Source organism: Myripristis murdjan, chromosome 3, assembly GCF_902150065.1.
Source record: "Myripristis murdjan chromosome 3, fMyrMur1.1, whole genome shotgun sequence".
NCBI classification, from domain to species: domain Eukaryota; kingdom Metazoa; phylum Chordata; class Actinopteri; order Holocentriformes; family Holocentridae; genus Myripristis; species Myripristis murdjan.
In genome coordinates this window covers 21,800,775-21,818,686 of record NC_043982.1, presented here as the reverse complement: position 1 = coordinate 21,818,686, position 17,912 = coordinate 21,800,775, and the positions used below count along the sequence as shown (strand labels likewise).

Below are 17,912 nucleotides of genomic sequence, written 5' to 3'. Positions count from 1 at the left end.
GTAAATAATAAACTTTTTGTAGGGATTAAACGTAGCATTTCCGAATAAAGTAAAAAAAAAAAAAAAATCAGAACTCCGTCCTCTCACTTTATGCTGTTTGAGCAGGAAAGGCAGGAGCATTAGCATTCCCCCATCATGGACGATCCACCACACATCGATGTTGCCGTCTGTGAAGCGTTCATGGTTACTGGGGTAGAAGGACACGTTTTTGGGCACCATTAAGGCCAGGTGGGCAGCTGTGGTACAGCGTACTGTGTCTGGGAAGGGACAGACACAAGAGACAAAGACAGTCACCCTTTACAGTTAACTCTACAGTGCCAATTTTGCAGTCCTACATGAAATGGTATATTTTAGTGTTGTAGGCTGACCAACATTTAGCCCTTTCTGTACTTCCCAGCTGTAAACCATTACAAAAGTCATTTGACAATCTGAATTTCAGGTACATTCATATGGTATATCGAGGTCATAACATATCTAATAGTAGTGAATCCAATCCAACTAGATTTTTTGCGTAACCTTGAGGACGTTTCACTGCTCATCTGAGAAGCTTCCTCAGTTCTAATGTAACAGGGTTCCATGAAATTTAAACACCAGGCATGCATCATAGTTAGTTAGAAACCACTGGGGACTTCCTACTGCCTTAGAAGATTACATAAAAAATACTACTGATATACATTTCAGGATGTGTGACTCATTTTTGGTTTTCAAAAGAGTGCTTTAGAAAGCTATTTTTTGGGGTTAAACGTGTGAATGAATGATTATTTTCTTTAATTAATCATGATTGTCTTTAATTTCTTCAATTTATCAATTCTGTAAGATAACTTAAATTGATAAGAATTTAGAGCAAGCATATATAATCTTCATGTTCTTGCCTGTGCCTTAGTCTTTATTCAACCCTCACTCTTAATTACTTTGTTTACAGTATACTGTCTTGACTGTCTAGACACAAAATACTTATTGTATTTCACACAAAATACTTATTGTATTTTGTGTGATGGCTGCATAAAAATACTACTACTATTACTTCTACTACTGCTGCTGCTGCTACTACTACTACTACTACTACACTTGCCTTTGGCCTGCTGCTATTACATGTACTGTGATCTGGATGACCTGGATCAACTTTCATCAACATGTTTTCATACAAGCCCCTATGTGGCTTATATCTGAAGTTCACACAAGACATTTCAGAGTGAAAAACTAGGTTGTCATTTCAATATTTACTGTCATTAAAAGGGTGAAAGTACAACACAAAGAGCCAAACTACAAATACTAGCTGAGCCTTTTCATAAGTCTCATGTGAACAGTAATAACAGTGAGTATCTTACTGATAAAAGTCTTCCATGCACGTGGGTCCTCACTCTGTCTCCAGCCATACGGCCAGCCCATCACCACTGTGTTGTGCTTCATGCCACCCAGGCCACAGGACTGGATTAGATGGGCAATGCCCTCCCGTACCTTAGATGCCACCACAACCTGGCAGAAACCTTTCACCCGCTCAATTTCCATCATGTTCTTAATGGCCTGACATGAAAACAGTAAATGAAATGCTGTTATGTAGTGAGAAAAGGTGGATAGACAGTACATGATCACAATAAGGTAAACAACCACAATATTTTATGTACATAAAATCAATCATTTTTACAGAAAAAAATGATTTTGTTTCATAATAATGCCCCTGTTTCCACGTTACAACCTCATATACTGTGTCATAATTTTGATAATAAAGATTTTTGTTGCCTTTGAACGAGCGAAATCTATTCAGCGCCCAATATCTACCTGTTCAGCTGCTTGTGTCTCCCCATAACTGTCCAGGAAGTTGCCCTGGATGACAGAGCCCACTATGGTCAGACCCTTCCCTGCCTTCAGCTGTGAGGCAAAGGTGAGCAGGCGGGGATATTTCACATGGAGGTCTTCATCCAGCTTCAACAGCACCAACAGCTGAGGTCTTTAGTACACGGACAGAGAGGCAACATGAGAAAATAAGTTAAACACAATCTAAAACTGCACTTTTGAACCCTCTGTTTATGGACTGGGTGCATGGGTACCTGTGGTTGCCTGTCAGTCAAAGGTAAACTGTTAAGTCATTTTTGCTGGGGGGTGGATCTGTCACCATATTCCTCATGTACTTCTTTGTTTGTTCATCCACTACATGCAATCTCTCAGACGCTGCTGATTAGATTTTTATTAAATTTGGACTTTATCACTTAAGCATCAAGGTTCAAGGTTTTGTTTTGTTTTGTTTTGTTTTAATAAAACCAAGAATACATTTGTTTTACAGACAGGAGATTTAGCATTCTAAGTTAAAGCTAAACAGACACCACAACAGTACAAAAGATATATCATATGAAGATGTCATAACAAGTAACTCCACTGCTGGTGCCAGCCTGGCTTGGTGCATATTCAGGGAATGCAAGAAGTGGGAGAACGGGGTTTGTGCATTTTGGCCTGAAGGTGATGCTAAAGGAAAGGTCATCAGGTCACCTGAGTTGACAGGGTTCTACTTGGCAATCTGCCCAGTAGATTTCAAGATAGGTTGCCCTGGAGTTAAATGTTAAACCGACTGACTGACCAATTGACTGGCAGTGGGGCAGAAATTATCTTAAAATTCATAAACACATGCTTATACCCATACCCACAATGACTTAAAAAACACACAGAAACAAGCTTATTCGTATTGTCTCATGTTATCCTTGCTCAGCAGTGCAACAGCTTCTAGTATAAAAGGTTATTGGTGACATAAAATAAACAGAGTCACTGCATCATCTCTGCATTCCAGCATTTAAAAAAAATAATTGATTAGGCTGAGGGACACCATATCATTCTTGTGTTTGCCTAGATGTTATTCATGATATCTCAGATACCACAGACTGGAATTTGAAAGTAGTTGCTGCATCTGACTGCTGCATTGCAACATTTTAAAAATCAGTCCAGTGGGCACACTTACATAACAAATGTTAGTAGACTGAGGGAGGCTGCATTGCATGTATAAGATATTTTCTTTAATTATATTTGCATTACTCACAACTGAAAATGGATGTGTTTCATGTCCCAACATGCTGTCTGTCACAGTAACAATGTGGCCCCTCAGAAGTGTAACCTAATTGCCATATTGAGCATTTGCTTGTGGTGAGACATTCAGTACATTCCCTATACGTGTAGCTGTACCTCCAGTTCTTGGTGTGCGGGGGTCCAACCTCAAGTCTTAGCAGAGCGTAACGTGCAGCACTTAAGGACAAGCCTCTTATTCCGTCTCCCCACTCCTTTTCTGCTCTGTATTTGGATGTCAGTGAGAGAGTCAGGTAAGACACAAGGAGAAAGAAAGACACACAGAAACAGACATTAAAAACTGATCACATGTCCCCATATACCCCACCAATACCACCACCTTCCCCCACAGAGAGACACAGACATACAGTATTAGTCGGGAACAGACCAGTATATACTGTACACCAGTAGAAATATGTGCACTTGACTTTAGAAATAGCATTTTTTTTTTTTTTTTTTACCATGGTTGGGTGCTAAAACAAAATGTTTTATTAAATTATTTATATTGCTCACCACTAGCCACAACCAAACCCACAACCCTTCCTCTTCATAATCCTATAACATACAGAGGTAATGTATAATAGTAGAGGAACAGAGAGGCAGCACAAAAGTAGATCAGACTCCAGACCTACCCCTGGTACTCTATGTACTTGTAGATCATCCCAGCAATTCCCATGGCCACAATAGCGTAGTACCAGGAGGAAATGAACATTAGTGCAAGACACATACTCATGCCCAGGAAGGACAGAGCCCTGTAGGATTGAAACATAATGCTATAAATTACTTTCTTGCATACTAACACAGTTAACATTCATGCACTAATCTTTCTTGCTGATGCATCACATTTCATAGAGGAACACCCAGATCAACTAGCAAAATGAGTCCCTCAATAACTATTGTTATATTACAATAGTCAATATTATCTACTGTTAATAGTTCTTGTTATACTCTTGGCTAACTGCAGGCTAATATCTGCTGATAAATTAAGGATAAAAATAGAGCTATTATACTGCTAGGAGTTCCCAGCTTTTTGACAAGTAACTATGAAAGAGTACTGAAGCAAGATTTTTTTTTTTTTTTTTTTTTTTAATTTCACAGGGACAGAAATCAGGTGGGTTGGGTGGTTACCTGTAACCAAGTAATAATTACAGAGTTACTACAGTTGTTTATGGTTAACAAGGAATTTTCCAGTGATGCTGTTTTATTATAATGTGACCCCAAAGCTTAATGTATTATATCTCAGCGCATACATTAATTCCTACAAATATAAACAGATTACAAATCTTTAGAACCGTACTCACCAGTGGTAATATTTAAACCTTGGCCTCCAGTTGGGTGTGCGTAACAGAGTCTGCACTGCACAGGCTAAGTTCACAAAGAGATAGCACATCAAGAAGAACCTGTTGAGAAAAGAGAATTGCAACACCTTCAAAGTGGATGACCTCATATCATTGCAACAGGCTTTTAACAAATTCAGTGAAGTTCAATGAAAACGTCAATGCCATGGGAATGTAGGCAATATGTCTGTGAGATTGAAATGTGTCAGCACTCGTGAGTGTAGGTGAGTTTGTATGTGCGTATGCACACACATGCATGTGCATGGACATATGTTAGCATGTCTGCATAGGTGTATGCTTGAATTCTGTGTATTTATGTGTGTATGTGTGTGATCTCACATTGAGAGTATCGGTGCCACCATATCCAGTGAGGCAATAAGTATACCGAGCTCAGCTATGAGACCAGTCAGAAGCAGGGCCCATGTGGGCTCTCCATTGGCCTTACCATGACCAAACACCTGGAACACAAATCGAGGACATGGTTTACTGGCACCACAGTAATACTTCACATGAAGCAATGCAAATCACTTTTTATTTGGCATCGGATTCAAATGAGTAAAGACAAATATTGCCAAACACCGCCACCACGGCTTGTGATTTGGAGGTTACGTTGAATATTCGAATTACCACACATTTTGGAAGTAATTATTTCTTCAAACAATTCTGTATTCTCTGAATATTGTATGTGTGTGAAGCTTCTACCACAGTAGCTGTTTTTGCATGACACTGAGGAACTGTCAAATGTCAATGTATTCACATCTGTAACCACATCAAAGAGTGGGAGGTGTGTGGTTAAAGAGTGCATGATGGACAGGTACATTATCCCACCCTGAGAAATGGAATGATGTTGTCCTTTGCAATAGCCTGTAGGAGCCGTGGAGCCCCCGTGAGGGATTGTAGACCTGCGCCCACCGTGGAGAAGAAGGAGCCAATGACAATAACCCAAGGTGAGGGCCAGGAGAGAGTTCCCACCACCAGGTTATTACTGACTGCATCTCCAAACCTGCAAGCATGCACAGGAATGAAATGTTAAATGTTAGCTGCTGTGCAGTGGAGTTAAACAAATGCTTAATGTCAGTTTTGATATGGATTCTGTGTAAGTTTATAATGTTGTTCTTTTAGCTGTGGTACAGGAACAAGCCTGCTTTGTTTTTTAAGTTGATAATATGTTGTTATTCATTGTGTTCAGTCAGACAGTCAGGTAGCCTACTGTGTTGTGGACGTATGCAAATCACTACAGCAGCAATACACGCTTTCCGAACATGAATACATTGAAGTTTTCCATTCCAGTAAACTTTAGTACTCTGTCAGCTCATGAGATAAGTGGTTGTAAATATATATATACAACCAACATATATACAACATATATATATATACACTATATTGCCAAAAGTATTCGCTCGGCTGCCTTCACACACATATGAACATGAGTGACATCCCATTCTTAAACCATAGGATTTAATATGATGTGGGCCCATCCTTTGCAGCTATAACAGCTTCAACTCTTCTAGGAAAGCTTTCCACAAGGTTTAGGAGTGTGTTTATGGGAATTTTTGACCATTCTTCCAGAAGTGCATTTGTGAGGTCAAACACTGATGTTGGACAAGAAGGCCTGGCTCGCAGTCTCCGCTCTAATTCATCCCAAAGGTGTTCTCTTGGGTTGAGGTCAGGACTCTGTGCAGGCCAGTCAAGTTCTTCCACACCAAACTCGCTTATCCATGTCTTTATGGACCTTGCTTTGTGCACTGGTGCGCAGTCGTGTTGGAACAGGAAGGGCCATCTCCAAACTGTTCCCACAAAGTTGGGAGCATGAAATTGTCCAAAATGTCTTTGTATGCTGAAGCATTAAGAGTTCCTTTCACTGGAACTAAGGGGCCGAGCCCAACGTCTGAAAAACAACCCCACACCATAATCCCCCCTCCACCAAACTTTACACTTGGCACAATGCAGTCAGACAAGTACCGTTCTCCTGGCAACCACCAAACCCAGACTCGTCCATCAGATTGCCAGACGGAGAAGCGTGACTCGTCACTGCAGAGAACACGTGTCCACTGCTCTAGAGTCCAGTGGCAGCGTGCTTTACACCGCTGCATCCGATGCTTTGCATTGTGCTTGGTGATGTAAGGCTTGGATGCAGCTGCTCGGCCATGGAAACCCATTCCATGAAGCTCTCTACGCACTGCTCTTGAGCTAATCTGAAGATCACATGAAGTTTAAAGGTCTCAAGCTATTGACTCTGCAGAAAGTTGGCGTCCTCTGCGCACTATGCGCCTCAGCATCCGCTGACCCCGCTCTGTGATTTTATGTGGCCTACCACTCCGTGGCTGAGTTGCTGTCGTTCCCAATCGCTTCTACTTTGTTATAGTACCACTAACAGTTGATTGTGGAATATTTAGTAGCGAGGAAGTTTCACAACTGGACTTACTGCACAGGTGGCATCCTATTACATTACTATTACAGCACCATGCTGGAATTCACTGAGCTCCTGAGAGCGACCCATTCTTTCACAAATGTTTGTAGAAGTAGTCTGCATGCCTAGGTGCTTGATTTTATACACCTGTGGCCATGGAAGTGATTGGAACACCTGAATTCAATGATTTGGATAGATGAGCGAATACTTTTGGCAATATAGTGTATATATATATATATATATATATACACATAAAAATAATGTACTGGCTTATAACAGAATACAGATGCACTTACTTGTCCCTCAGGACTACCCCTTCAATACAAGCTCCAAACAGAACCACAGAACTGAAATCTGAGTACAGGAGGTCAAGGAGCACAAGGGGTCACAGAGCTATGTCAAATCTACTTTACTATTCTGTTGGAGGAGGTAACCTTTCTGCCTCTTATCTAATTGCAGGCAGTCATCAAAAGCAGGATACAAACAAGAGAAGTTGTGGTAATAGCCAAGATAGTTCCCACTGGGATAGACTTCTGAGCATCTCGGAGATCACCAGATCTGTTGGAGCCTGCCATTATGCCTACAAATGAGAGAAGAGGATAGATAAAAAGCAATGAATTGGTAAACAATGTCCCCTACTGTTTGGATTGGAAAATAGTCTGAAGCTTTATTATTTTATTGCATACATAAAAATGTGTGTTTTTTTCTTGTTATTTCAAGCAATGAAACAAGAACATAAAGAGAGCAAAATTTCACTGAAAGCTAAGGAAAAGAACGTGTGAAAACTGACAAAGAAGAACCTTCTATGTGGTTGACACTGGATCTAAAGCCAGCTATCTGATTACTGTGCAAAATTATCTAAGACATGGACGGTGCTCCCATCAAGTGGCAATAAAGCAAAAAACAATTTGTAGGTTTTGACATATGACATGGTCTGAGGTTTGTGTTACAAGACCCTGGTAAGCCAGGGTTGCCAGGGTTGCTCAGCTTGTCATACCTGTAGCAGATGGGAAGAAAATCCCCACCAGAAGAGTGAACGACGTAGCAATGTCCGCTGACACGTACATAGCAAAGTTCTCCATGGCTCCATGGACATCCACTGATTGTAGCCCCGCCTTCTCTAAGATTTCCCCTTTCTGCAGGTAGTCCCCCCACATGTTTTCTAACACAGAAGACAGGCATTTAACATTAAGGGTGAACTAACATCAAAGAAAAGACACACATTCTTATCTTCAGGAAGCTTCTATTACTTAAGTCGTTTATTTCCAAAACACTTTGAATCTATGATTTGGTTGAAAAGAACCATCACCTGAAGTTTGTAATTCAATATTGCAAATACACTGAGGATCTAGCTTGTAAATGTTCAGAGCATGACAGGTGTGATCTTTATGCAACGCGTATCCAACAAATTCAGCAGGTATATACTTTAGTCCCCACTCACTGGTCCATGTTATATTTACCTCTGATAATACCACTGGCCAGGCCAGGGATGCCTTGTACCTCTGTCACATTGTTCTGGCTGAAGTATTCATCACACTGAGCACTGCTCATGTTCCCCAGAGGACAGAATTTCTCCGACAGGTTACTAGGCACGGTGTAATTGCCCTGTACTACAGTCTTAGCACACACATCAAAATCTCTCACCAAAGTTCTGTTGCCCAGCATGCAGATCCTGAAGGAATAACAGGGAAAAGTGTTAAAATAGTAGCTATGAATGTAGTCATCATCATCGCTATCAACACCACAGCACCACAACCATCATCATCAACATCCTCCTCATATTCTTGTTTGCACTACTAAATGATTACAGATAGGACAATGGCATGAAAAGAAATTTATTATCAATTAGAATTGCATAGCTTTTAAATTATTGAAATGAAGCATAAATCTGTACTGTGGTCACCTTATTAGTGTCAAAGACAATAATATTAACAATAAGAAACAAATACAGAAAATCTGGAAATGTTATTTGCCTTCACGTCTCCCTCTGCAGTTACCCCAATCACTGCAAAAGCAGTTGCCTCTCCCACTGATGATGACACCATTAATTCCACACTAGTTATACTTTCTGGTTAATCACAGCAAGCATTCAAACAATCCTTTTCTGCTGACTTACGGGAATTCTGGTGGGTGAGTTATGGATTTGATTGCCCCAGCATAGATAGAGACAATGGAGATGATGACACAAGCCAGGAAGAGAGACGCCAGCTTGTTGACATATTTGACTCCTACAAAGACAACCACAGCCATCAGGCTGAGGCAGAGAGAACCGTAGACTCTCATATTGTTGAGCATGGCACTGTCACCACCATGAGGGTCTGTGGCATGGAAGATGGTCATGGTCCCCTGAGGGACAAGGTATTTCTGTACAGACAAATGATAACAGAACAATTACATTGCTTGCATAGGGAACACATTTTGAGTGATATACAGTGATATACATTTTCCATGTGTCAACATATGTTGTAGTATTATTATGTAGTATTATGTAAGTTGCAGATATGTGTACACCAGTTATACTAGGGCAAATTCACATCCATACACTATGATTGCAAATAATATGTTCAAGTTATTCTAATATTAAAGATAAGTGTGGCAGACATAAAAATTCCAATAAAGTCTTAAGAAATATTCAACTACAGACCAAACCACATCAAGTGCACAGTATCTGAATCTCAATCTTAACAAACTGACCAAGAAGATTTCAATGGCTCCCAGTATGTACATGGCAGCAGCAAAGGTTGTGCCCAAGTAGAAGCACAAGCCCACAGCTCCTCCAAACTCTGGGCCCAGAGAGCGTGAGATCATGAAGTATGCCCCTCCAGCTACAACACATGACACCAAATTATTGATGGTAATGCAAAGGAAGACATAAAGGAGGTCACATGTTTTACTCCGTGCATTGCTTATACCAGTAACTGACTGCTGCCCCCAAGAGGACAATTTTGGAAATTTTACATTTGTTTTCTTTAGAACAGTCACAATACAAGAGTCTGGCAACTAGTTTTAAAAGCTGTTTAATGTTGCAATGATTCCTGTTCAGTTCAGGACTATTTTATAACATCTGGCAAAAAAAAAGAGAAAAAAAAAAGCAACAATGAAAGAACAATCAATATAATGGAGGACTCACAATAGCTACTACAGTGTTACTGAAATAATATTCTCATAGTTTCAAGTATTTACAGTGCAATTACCTGGAACAACACCATTAGTAGCAATGGCACTCATTGATATGGCTGTGAGCATCGTCTGCAAAGGAAGTCAGAAAATGTGATATTAGAAAAAGGATGGAAAAAGATGATGTGATTATCATGGCAAAATTTGGGTGCTATGTTAATTTCCCCTGACCAAAACAACAGCAGACAAGCACAGCTTTCAAGTAGAGGACATTTATGGAAATCACCTTGCAGTTTTAGCTGCCTTGGCGCAAATGAAATCCCTAATGCTAGCAGTTACTAACTTCCTCTCACCACTGGGTTACACAGGATTACAATGTTTGCAATGTGAGACTTAAGTAAAAAGAGAATATTGAGTGAGTGAAAGCAACAAAGTCACGTTCTTTGCCATTAATAATTTCTGCTGCACTATGCGACCATATATTGGGTAAACTGTATGTGGGTTCTATTGACTGGATGGCAATCTGACCCAGATTCACGGTGGAAAGAATTCAATGTGAAACCATGTGTGTGTGTGTGTGTATGTGTGTGTACATGAGTGTGCATACTAACACATGAGCAGCACATGAGGACAATTAGGAGGGATTGCACAATGCCAGCTGTGCCGACAATCCACGTCAGGCGGAGGAAGAGAATGACACCGAAGATGTTCTGGAGACAGGGCAAGTAGACTCCCATCAGGGTGCCCATGTTGGGAGACTGATACAGAGAGTGGGGGAGAGAGAAAGCATATTGAGCATGACATTTCAGGAAACAAATGTACTAATCACTAATATCGATTGATGTACTTTTCAAAGCGCACTCAGTCATGCCATCAGCTCTTTGCAAGTATCAAGGTCTTCCATGGCCACAGCCTGAATGTAGCTGGTGCAAAAGGCATAAACAATCAATCAACAGCTTTTAATACACTAACTTGGAGACCTGTGCAGGGAGAGGAAGAAAATTCACAAACACATGACATTGTTAAAAAAAAAAAAAAAAACCTGAGAAAGTGTTCGATCCCCCAGCCATGACCCCTCATCCCCTCACCTTGGGGGCCTTCCTGAGCGAGGCCTCAGCGCTCTCCTCCTCTTCATGCTCCTTGGCTCCCTGCGTGATGTTGGTGTAGTTGACCAAGCGGCTGAGCAGAGATGACACCTTGGGACGTATGTCCAGCTCTTCCTATGGTAAGGGAAGAGGTAAAGCTACATTAATGAAATTATTTATTTGATACCTAACGATAATAAGAGGAAACAAAAAAAAAACAAAAAAAAAACTTTAATTATACTATTAATTATCTACCCTATTTAAAACAAATTACTTTTATAGCATTTACTTTATGTTTGTGAATGCTCATCTGCTGTCCAACTAATTGTCCTTCAGGAAACTAATGAAATGCTGCTAAACTGAACTGAGCAGTGGTAAATGTGAAAATTCAGCAGAAATACACTATTCACACATATTATTCTAGTGCCCTAGCACTGTTCAGTCACTACTGTAAATGTAACAACTATACACCCTTATCAAAAACCAAAGATCCAAAACTTTAAACTGTGATGTTGTCCTAATGATGATCTGTTGGGAATGATTCATAAGATGCCTGTAGATTTATCTTAACGTTCACAACCAAATAAGCTTCTTAATTAAAGCAGCGTTGATAACCCTAACAGAGAAAATGTAGTCTACACCTTTTACTGCACTACTGCTCATCACCTTTCCAATCTTTTCCATCTGATTCCCTGTGAAGTTTTACACTGGTTCATCTCTCTCATCCTGTATTGGGCTCTTACAAGGCATTATTAACAAACCTCAAACAAGGCCAGGTTTTTGTCATAGAAGTCATTCTTCTTGGTAGCATCTGTGCTGTTGAGAAATGGACTGTCTTCTTTATGATTCCCATGTCCTATCAGGGTGCGGAAAGAAAGAGGGAGAGCATTAAGGCAAGATTACTGTGTGGGCAAAAGTAAATACCAAATAAATTAATAAAAAAAAAAAAAAAAAAAAAAAAAAGCAAGAGAGATAATGCCATCTGCTTTTGAGCAAAATTTTCTTTATTGTTTTATTATTTTTATTCTATTTGTTTTATTGTTTTATTTATTGTTTTCTTATGTGTGTGTGTGTGTGTGTGTGTATATATATATATATATATATATATATATATATATACACACAGTACAGGCCAAAAGTTTGGACACACCTTCTCATTCAATGCGTTTTCTTTATTTTCATGACTATTTACATTGTAGATTCTCACTGAAGGAATCAAAACTATGAATGAACACATGTAGAGTTATGTTCTTAACAAAAAAAAAAGGTGAAATAACTGAAAACATGTTTTATATTCTAGTTTCTTCAAATTAGCCACCCTTTGCTCTGATTACTGCTTTGCACACTCTTGGCATTCTCTCGATGAGCTTCAAGAGGTAGTCACCTGAAATGGTTTTCACTTCACAGGTGTGCCTTATCAGGGTTAATTAGTGGAATTTCTTGCTTTATTAATGGGGTTGGGACCATCAGTTGTGTTGTGCAGAAGTCAGGTTACTACACAGCCGACAGCCCTCTTGAAGCTCATCGAGCTTTGAAATAGCACCAGTCGGAGACTTTTAATTTGACACCTCCACCTGGTGGCTCGTTTCATGTCTCCTGTGTCACTGATGGCACTGATGTTACATAAAATGACTGACAAAAGGTGTCATGAGTGATAGAACACCATTCATGAATGAGCAAAGGTATGTAGTTATGTAACTTGTGTAGGTCTTATGATAAATGATGTTTTGATTGGGTTTTAACAATAAGTTGCAGATTTGGATTCAAATACAACTCAAATTCAAATAAGACGATAAGTTGACTCGCTCCTGTGGATTTGGCATGAGAAGAAAATATTTCACTTGGTCTGCTCATACCAACAAGAAATAAGCAGGGCCAAAGAGGTCCAGCTAATTATAGCTAATACTTGCTGGAGGCTTTTTTCTTTTTTTAGATTTGAGAGGCAGTCAATATGGGTCTAGAGCAAATATTTAAATTTTAAAGCCTATCCAAGGCTAACAGCATGGTATTATATACAAAATGACAAAATGGGAAATGAGGAATAACAATGGAGAAAAGGACGATCAGGATGAAAACATTACTGTGATTCATAATAATCCAACAAACATAAAAGTCTAAGGCATTTACAAGTTTTTCCATATTTTTTTTGTCAGCAAACATAAACTCATAATCAAAACAGTCTAATAGTCTCCCATGTACCATTAATCTTCATAAAGACACCTTTATGAGGTGAAATGTCTTCCTTGCAAAAACAGCTCCAAGCATGCTAAAGCAACAAAGCAAAATCAAGGTGACAAACAAGTGTATAATCAGATTTCATTCTCCTTAAAGTAATGCTTTTCAAGAAAAGAATTATCAGACACAAGTACAGTGCCTACGGCAAATACTGTACGACACCTAAAATAGCATTTGCAAACTCTATTACACACACACAAACACACACAAACCCACTCACTGGCATGAGCACACCTCATTACCTAGAAATCCAGAGAGAATCTGATCTTTGGGTTATTAGAGCATGTAAAGTTTAACAGTGGCATCTCACAGCCCAAATTAATCTCGCAACAAAAATTCTGCCAACAAACTAACTGGGCATGAAATGGAAAACCCCAAGATGCTTTTTTTCTATTCTCTATCAACCAGCTTTTTTGCGAGACGATTGGTTCAGCTTCCCCACCGGTCCTCGCTCACCTGTGTCCCGTGTCCCGCTGCCATTGGTGCTGCTGTGGGTGAGCATAGTTCTATTCTGTGTGCAGCCAGCAACTGTGTACTCTGCACTCTGACTGGGGAAAAAGTCAATCACCATTCAGGACACCCAGTCACCCAGGGCGAACACGCACCCAGGGGCCTGATCTAATACACGCTGCACAACGAGGCTGATGTATGTGTGTGTGTGTGTGTGTGTGTGTGTGTGTGTGTTCGGGTGGGTGGGGGTGCACATGTGCCCACACATCAGCAAATGTCATTAGGAATAGAGATTGTGCAAGTACAAGTACCCGTACACATGCATACATGTACACACACACACACACACACACACACGCACACACACGCACACACACACACACACGTACATGAGGGGGACAATGAGTCATGTGTGTTAATAGGGGACTCGGTGGATCAGGGCACAGTCATTTTAGGGAGGTATTTATTATCTGTGAGGCTTCAATGTGTTGAAATTCAGTCTTCGTTCATGGAAGCAACAGATGTACAGATGTTATGTCATACAGTAAACAGCAAGTCAGTCAGCCAGCGGGGTTTGAAACCTTTGCTCTCCCCAACAGCTATACTAAGAATAAGTGATCAAACTATGTAAAATGACACATAGGGTTTTGAGAGATAGGATGTGATTTTTCATTTCTTCACTTACTGACACAAACATTGCTTAAAATGTCAAGGGGAAATTGGTATTGACATTGACATTTCTTAAAAGAAAAATAAATACATAAATCCTACTGATGTGAGTTCTCAATCCTTGAACACTATGCAGCAGTGGTGCCATGGAGGCTATGATAGTAAAAACATGTAAATGCTGTCCTCTAGTGTCAGCTGGCTGTCAGTGGCATGTGATGAGAAATGGACATCTGGTTTGTGACGCAGGAATGTTATTGCTTCTGTAGGCCAGTGGTAAGTATTGATATATCTTTATGTGTCAGTGAAGTAGGAGGCATTTTATAAGCAATTTAGATGGACAATACTCAAATCAACAGCCTTTAAATGAACCAGGCAGACCGATCTGTTGAAATGTTTCCTGGCAAGTGTGATTTCCTGCTGACTACAGTCACTATTCTGATACAGCTCCATTGAAACTACTGCCGATCACAGTTGCTGTCCTCTGTACAGCTGCCATAATGCTAAAACCTGATGATTTAGCCTCCTGCTTTGTCCATTTCCCTCTACTGGAACAGTTGATAGAACTCACTTCATCACTGGGCTTAAGAGATGGAGGGGGTCTCTTGTTAATAACCTCACATTGGATGTCTAATTAAAGTGATTAAAGATTAAGTGGCTTGTTATGAAGGCACACCGACTCCTGCTGTGGGTACAGAACAGCAGAGAGGCTTTACAGGGACATGTCCTGACAAGTCACCAGTACCTCCACCAAAACACCAACAGCCATGACATCAAAGACTGTCAGACACAGGCACAATTTACAGCAGGGTGAAGTCATCTCAGGAGAGAAGAGGTGCACATGGCCTTTTCTGTCTTCCAACCTAGTCTGACTGTCATCAAGGGACAAGCACTCTAGATATAAATTAACTCATTGTTTTACTCCCATAACTGGATGAGGCACTTATCAGGATTTTATTCCCTGGAAATACCCCTTCATATTAGCCTAAAAAAGCTTTTTTGGTGGTGAATACTTGATGTGAAAGAATCAGGTAGGAAATAAGTGTACTTTAAACTATTCTGCTGTTACCAATAACATGAGACAATTTTGATCTTTTTCACTATTTTATTCATTATAGTGTGTGTTCTTTGCCTTTTTTCTGGGAAGTATCAAATTAGGAACCGTTTGAACTATCTATAGTTGCCATATGGCATAATGTGAACACTGACAGCAGCTCTTTCTTCCAAGCATCAAACACAGTCAAACAGAGAAATTATTACACATTTGGCTGCCAGCTTTTCCAGTGTAGCCCTTCTCAGACACACATAAAAAATAAAAGGCATATACTCAAACACACTGCCATGTTTCAGTGGCAACATTGGTGTTCAAGGCATAAGATTGATCTAGTTGTATTTACAACTAGATCAGTAAACAGATGGGAAGTTGTGATGTTGTCATGTCTTTACAAAGGTCAAAGGTCATGAGTTCCACAGTAAATGAGATTGACAAGTAAGTATGGTTTGCACAAGGAAAAATGTCTCATCTAACTCTTCTTTTAGAAACCACTGATTGAGAGCTCCTTACAATCATATTCCCTCGGGGCAGAACTACAATAACCCTGTTAATATGATATATGGTTTGTGACAGAGTGCAAAACCTTCTTCAAAACAGTTCTTTTGGGGCAAAAGGCTCATATTCATTAAATAGCACAGTATTCCATCTGGATTGCACAATATACCGAGTGATATTTTAAATGGTTGACATTTTCAAAACCACTAATGCTCCAGAGAGTATGAGACTTCATTGTGTCAGCGTGTTGTAAAGCTGATTAGAGATGGAAAACAATATCTTTCTCCATTAGCTCCTTAGGATTTGAAAGCCTCTTTGCTAAACTTCCTCTTTAATGAACATTTAAGACTTAACATTGGGAGGCAGAGAAGTCATGCAGCTTAGCCCCCTCTATTTCATGTAGTTAGCTGACATAAGTGTTGTAATGATTAGTGGTGTTCAGCTCCAGTGCAATATATGGTGGAACAGCAGCCGTCATTATGACCAAAAACTCTGGTATGCCTCCCAAATGTCTTTGTTAAGACTTGTTTTAAAACAAGAATAAAAATTTCTAAGATGGAGGAACCTTAGACAGATCAAAGGAATGAAAACTGCTGCTGATTTGGTCATTTTTCTGCAAGGTAGGTCAGTGTAATTTATGTTATTTAACTTCTGTTATTTGGACTCTTGCTATTGGACTAACGAGTCTAGCTTTATCATCCTAATGCCTCATTTCCATTAGGGCAAAGATTAGTTTATCTATTATGTGTTTCCATTATATACAGAGCTAACAAGGCTGATGTTATGGACTGCAATGGGCCACAATGGAAATAAGGCTTTGGGCTTTATTGTGTTTTCATCCTCGGTGATTTTTAATCCATGTAATGACTGCAGTGCAGTGTTATATGTGTTTTTTAATTATCAAATAAATGAATGTATTCATTCTTTGTATCCTGTGCTGCTGTATTGGCAGGATGCTGCCAACAGCAACATGTCAGATGACAAGTTTACGTACTGAGAATCTATGAATCAAGAGGTGTGTTCTGAAAAAAAAAAAGTCATTGCACATTGCCTCATTTGATAGCAGTCTGATGTGCAGTTAAGAAAAAAATAAAGATGGCTATGGTGTTTACATTGGTGTGTGTGTATTGTTGTTGTAAATATTATTGTTATGGCAAATATTTAAGTATTACCCAATGACCATTATGCATAAATAAAACATCAGCTGATTTATTTTATTCCCATATATAGGAGTTACATATAGATCGATAGTATCAGTTTTCCAATGTTAGCATCACAGTTTATTTTAGTATTATGTAATGTCACAGGCAGCCGAAGCTCCTGTAACAAACATTCCCTGAGTGGTGAGTTAGGGAGTAGGGAATACTGTTTAAGAATGCTGTGGAATGGGACGTACCTGCTGACTTCAATTTCTGTTCTGTTCTCTGTTCCAAAATGTGTAGAGTTATCTAACATTACGTAAGGGAGAGATAACTTTTAGCGAAACCAAATTATCCATCTGGTTTTTACACATCAGATGCGGTAGTGTTTGGACCATATAACCTCTCCAATATGTTGTTAAAAAATGTAGGTGGATACAATCATGGGTGTTTTTGTGGCAAGGTTAAGTGTAAGACAGTGTAGTAGGGCCATTATAGGGAAAAAAATCTTATGGGAGGAGGGTAATATTCCAAGAAAAAAAACTCAGAATTTCCAATTTCGCAAATTTGTGAGAAAAAATTCTCACAAATTTATGCAAAAAAACTTGAAAATTCTGAGAATTTCCCAGTGAGGGATTAACTAAGCAATATAATTGTAGTAAAAGACTAGCAGTAGTATTTGCATGGAATTAGCAACTTATCTTGTCTGAAGCAGCAATTAAATTATAGAAATGCATGAATAAAACTATTTTTTCTTTTCAAAAAGGATGTCTAAAGTTGTTGTGTTTCCTTTCAGTCTTCCCTCTCCTGTAGTGAAAAAGTGTATTTCTACTAAAGTAATAGCCCATCATTAGCTGTAATGGCTCTGTTTCATGT

General features: G+C 39.5%; 1 protein-coding gene across 1 annotated transcript in view; it reads right to left on the bottom strand.

Moving 5' to 3' along the window:
* The window catches only part of slc12a4 (solute carrier family 12 member 4), a 30,090-nt gene that overhangs the window by 4,549 nt on the left and 7,629 nt on the right, over positions 1-17,912 (bottom strand). Inside the window, exons 2-19 of the mRNA XM_030046590.1 lie at positions 11,759-11,853; positions 11,001-11,132; positions 10,524-10,670; positions 9,990-10,044; positions 9,490-9,620; positions 8,912-9,159; positions 8,256-8,467; positions 7,793-7,957; positions 7,277-7,375; positions 7,092-7,149; positions 5,214-5,388; positions 4,725-4,843; positions 4,350-4,448; positions 3,681-3,800; positions 3,169-3,273; positions 1,780-1,948; positions 1,329-1,524; positions 88-257 (exon numbers count right to left, since the gene is read on the bottom strand). Of these exons, the coding sequence (XP_029902450.1) occupies positions 88-257; positions 1,329-1,524; positions 1,780-1,948; positions 3,169-3,273; positions 3,681-3,800; positions 4,350-4,448; positions 4,725-4,843; positions 5,214-5,388; positions 7,092-7,149; positions 7,277-7,375; positions 7,793-7,957; positions 8,256-8,467; positions 8,912-9,159; positions 9,490-9,620; positions 9,990-10,044; positions 10,524-10,670; positions 11,001-11,132; positions 11,759-11,853 (2,495 nt within the window). The remainder of the gene's footprint in view (positions 1-87; positions 258-1,328; positions 1,525-1,779; positions 1,949-3,168; positions 3,274-3,680; positions 3,801-4,349; positions 4,449-4,724; positions 4,844-5,213; positions 5,389-7,091; positions 7,150-7,276; positions 7,376-7,792; positions 7,958-8,255; positions 8,468-8,911; positions 9,160-9,489; positions 9,621-9,989; positions 10,045-10,523; positions 10,671-11,000; positions 11,133-11,758; positions 11,854-17,912) is intronic.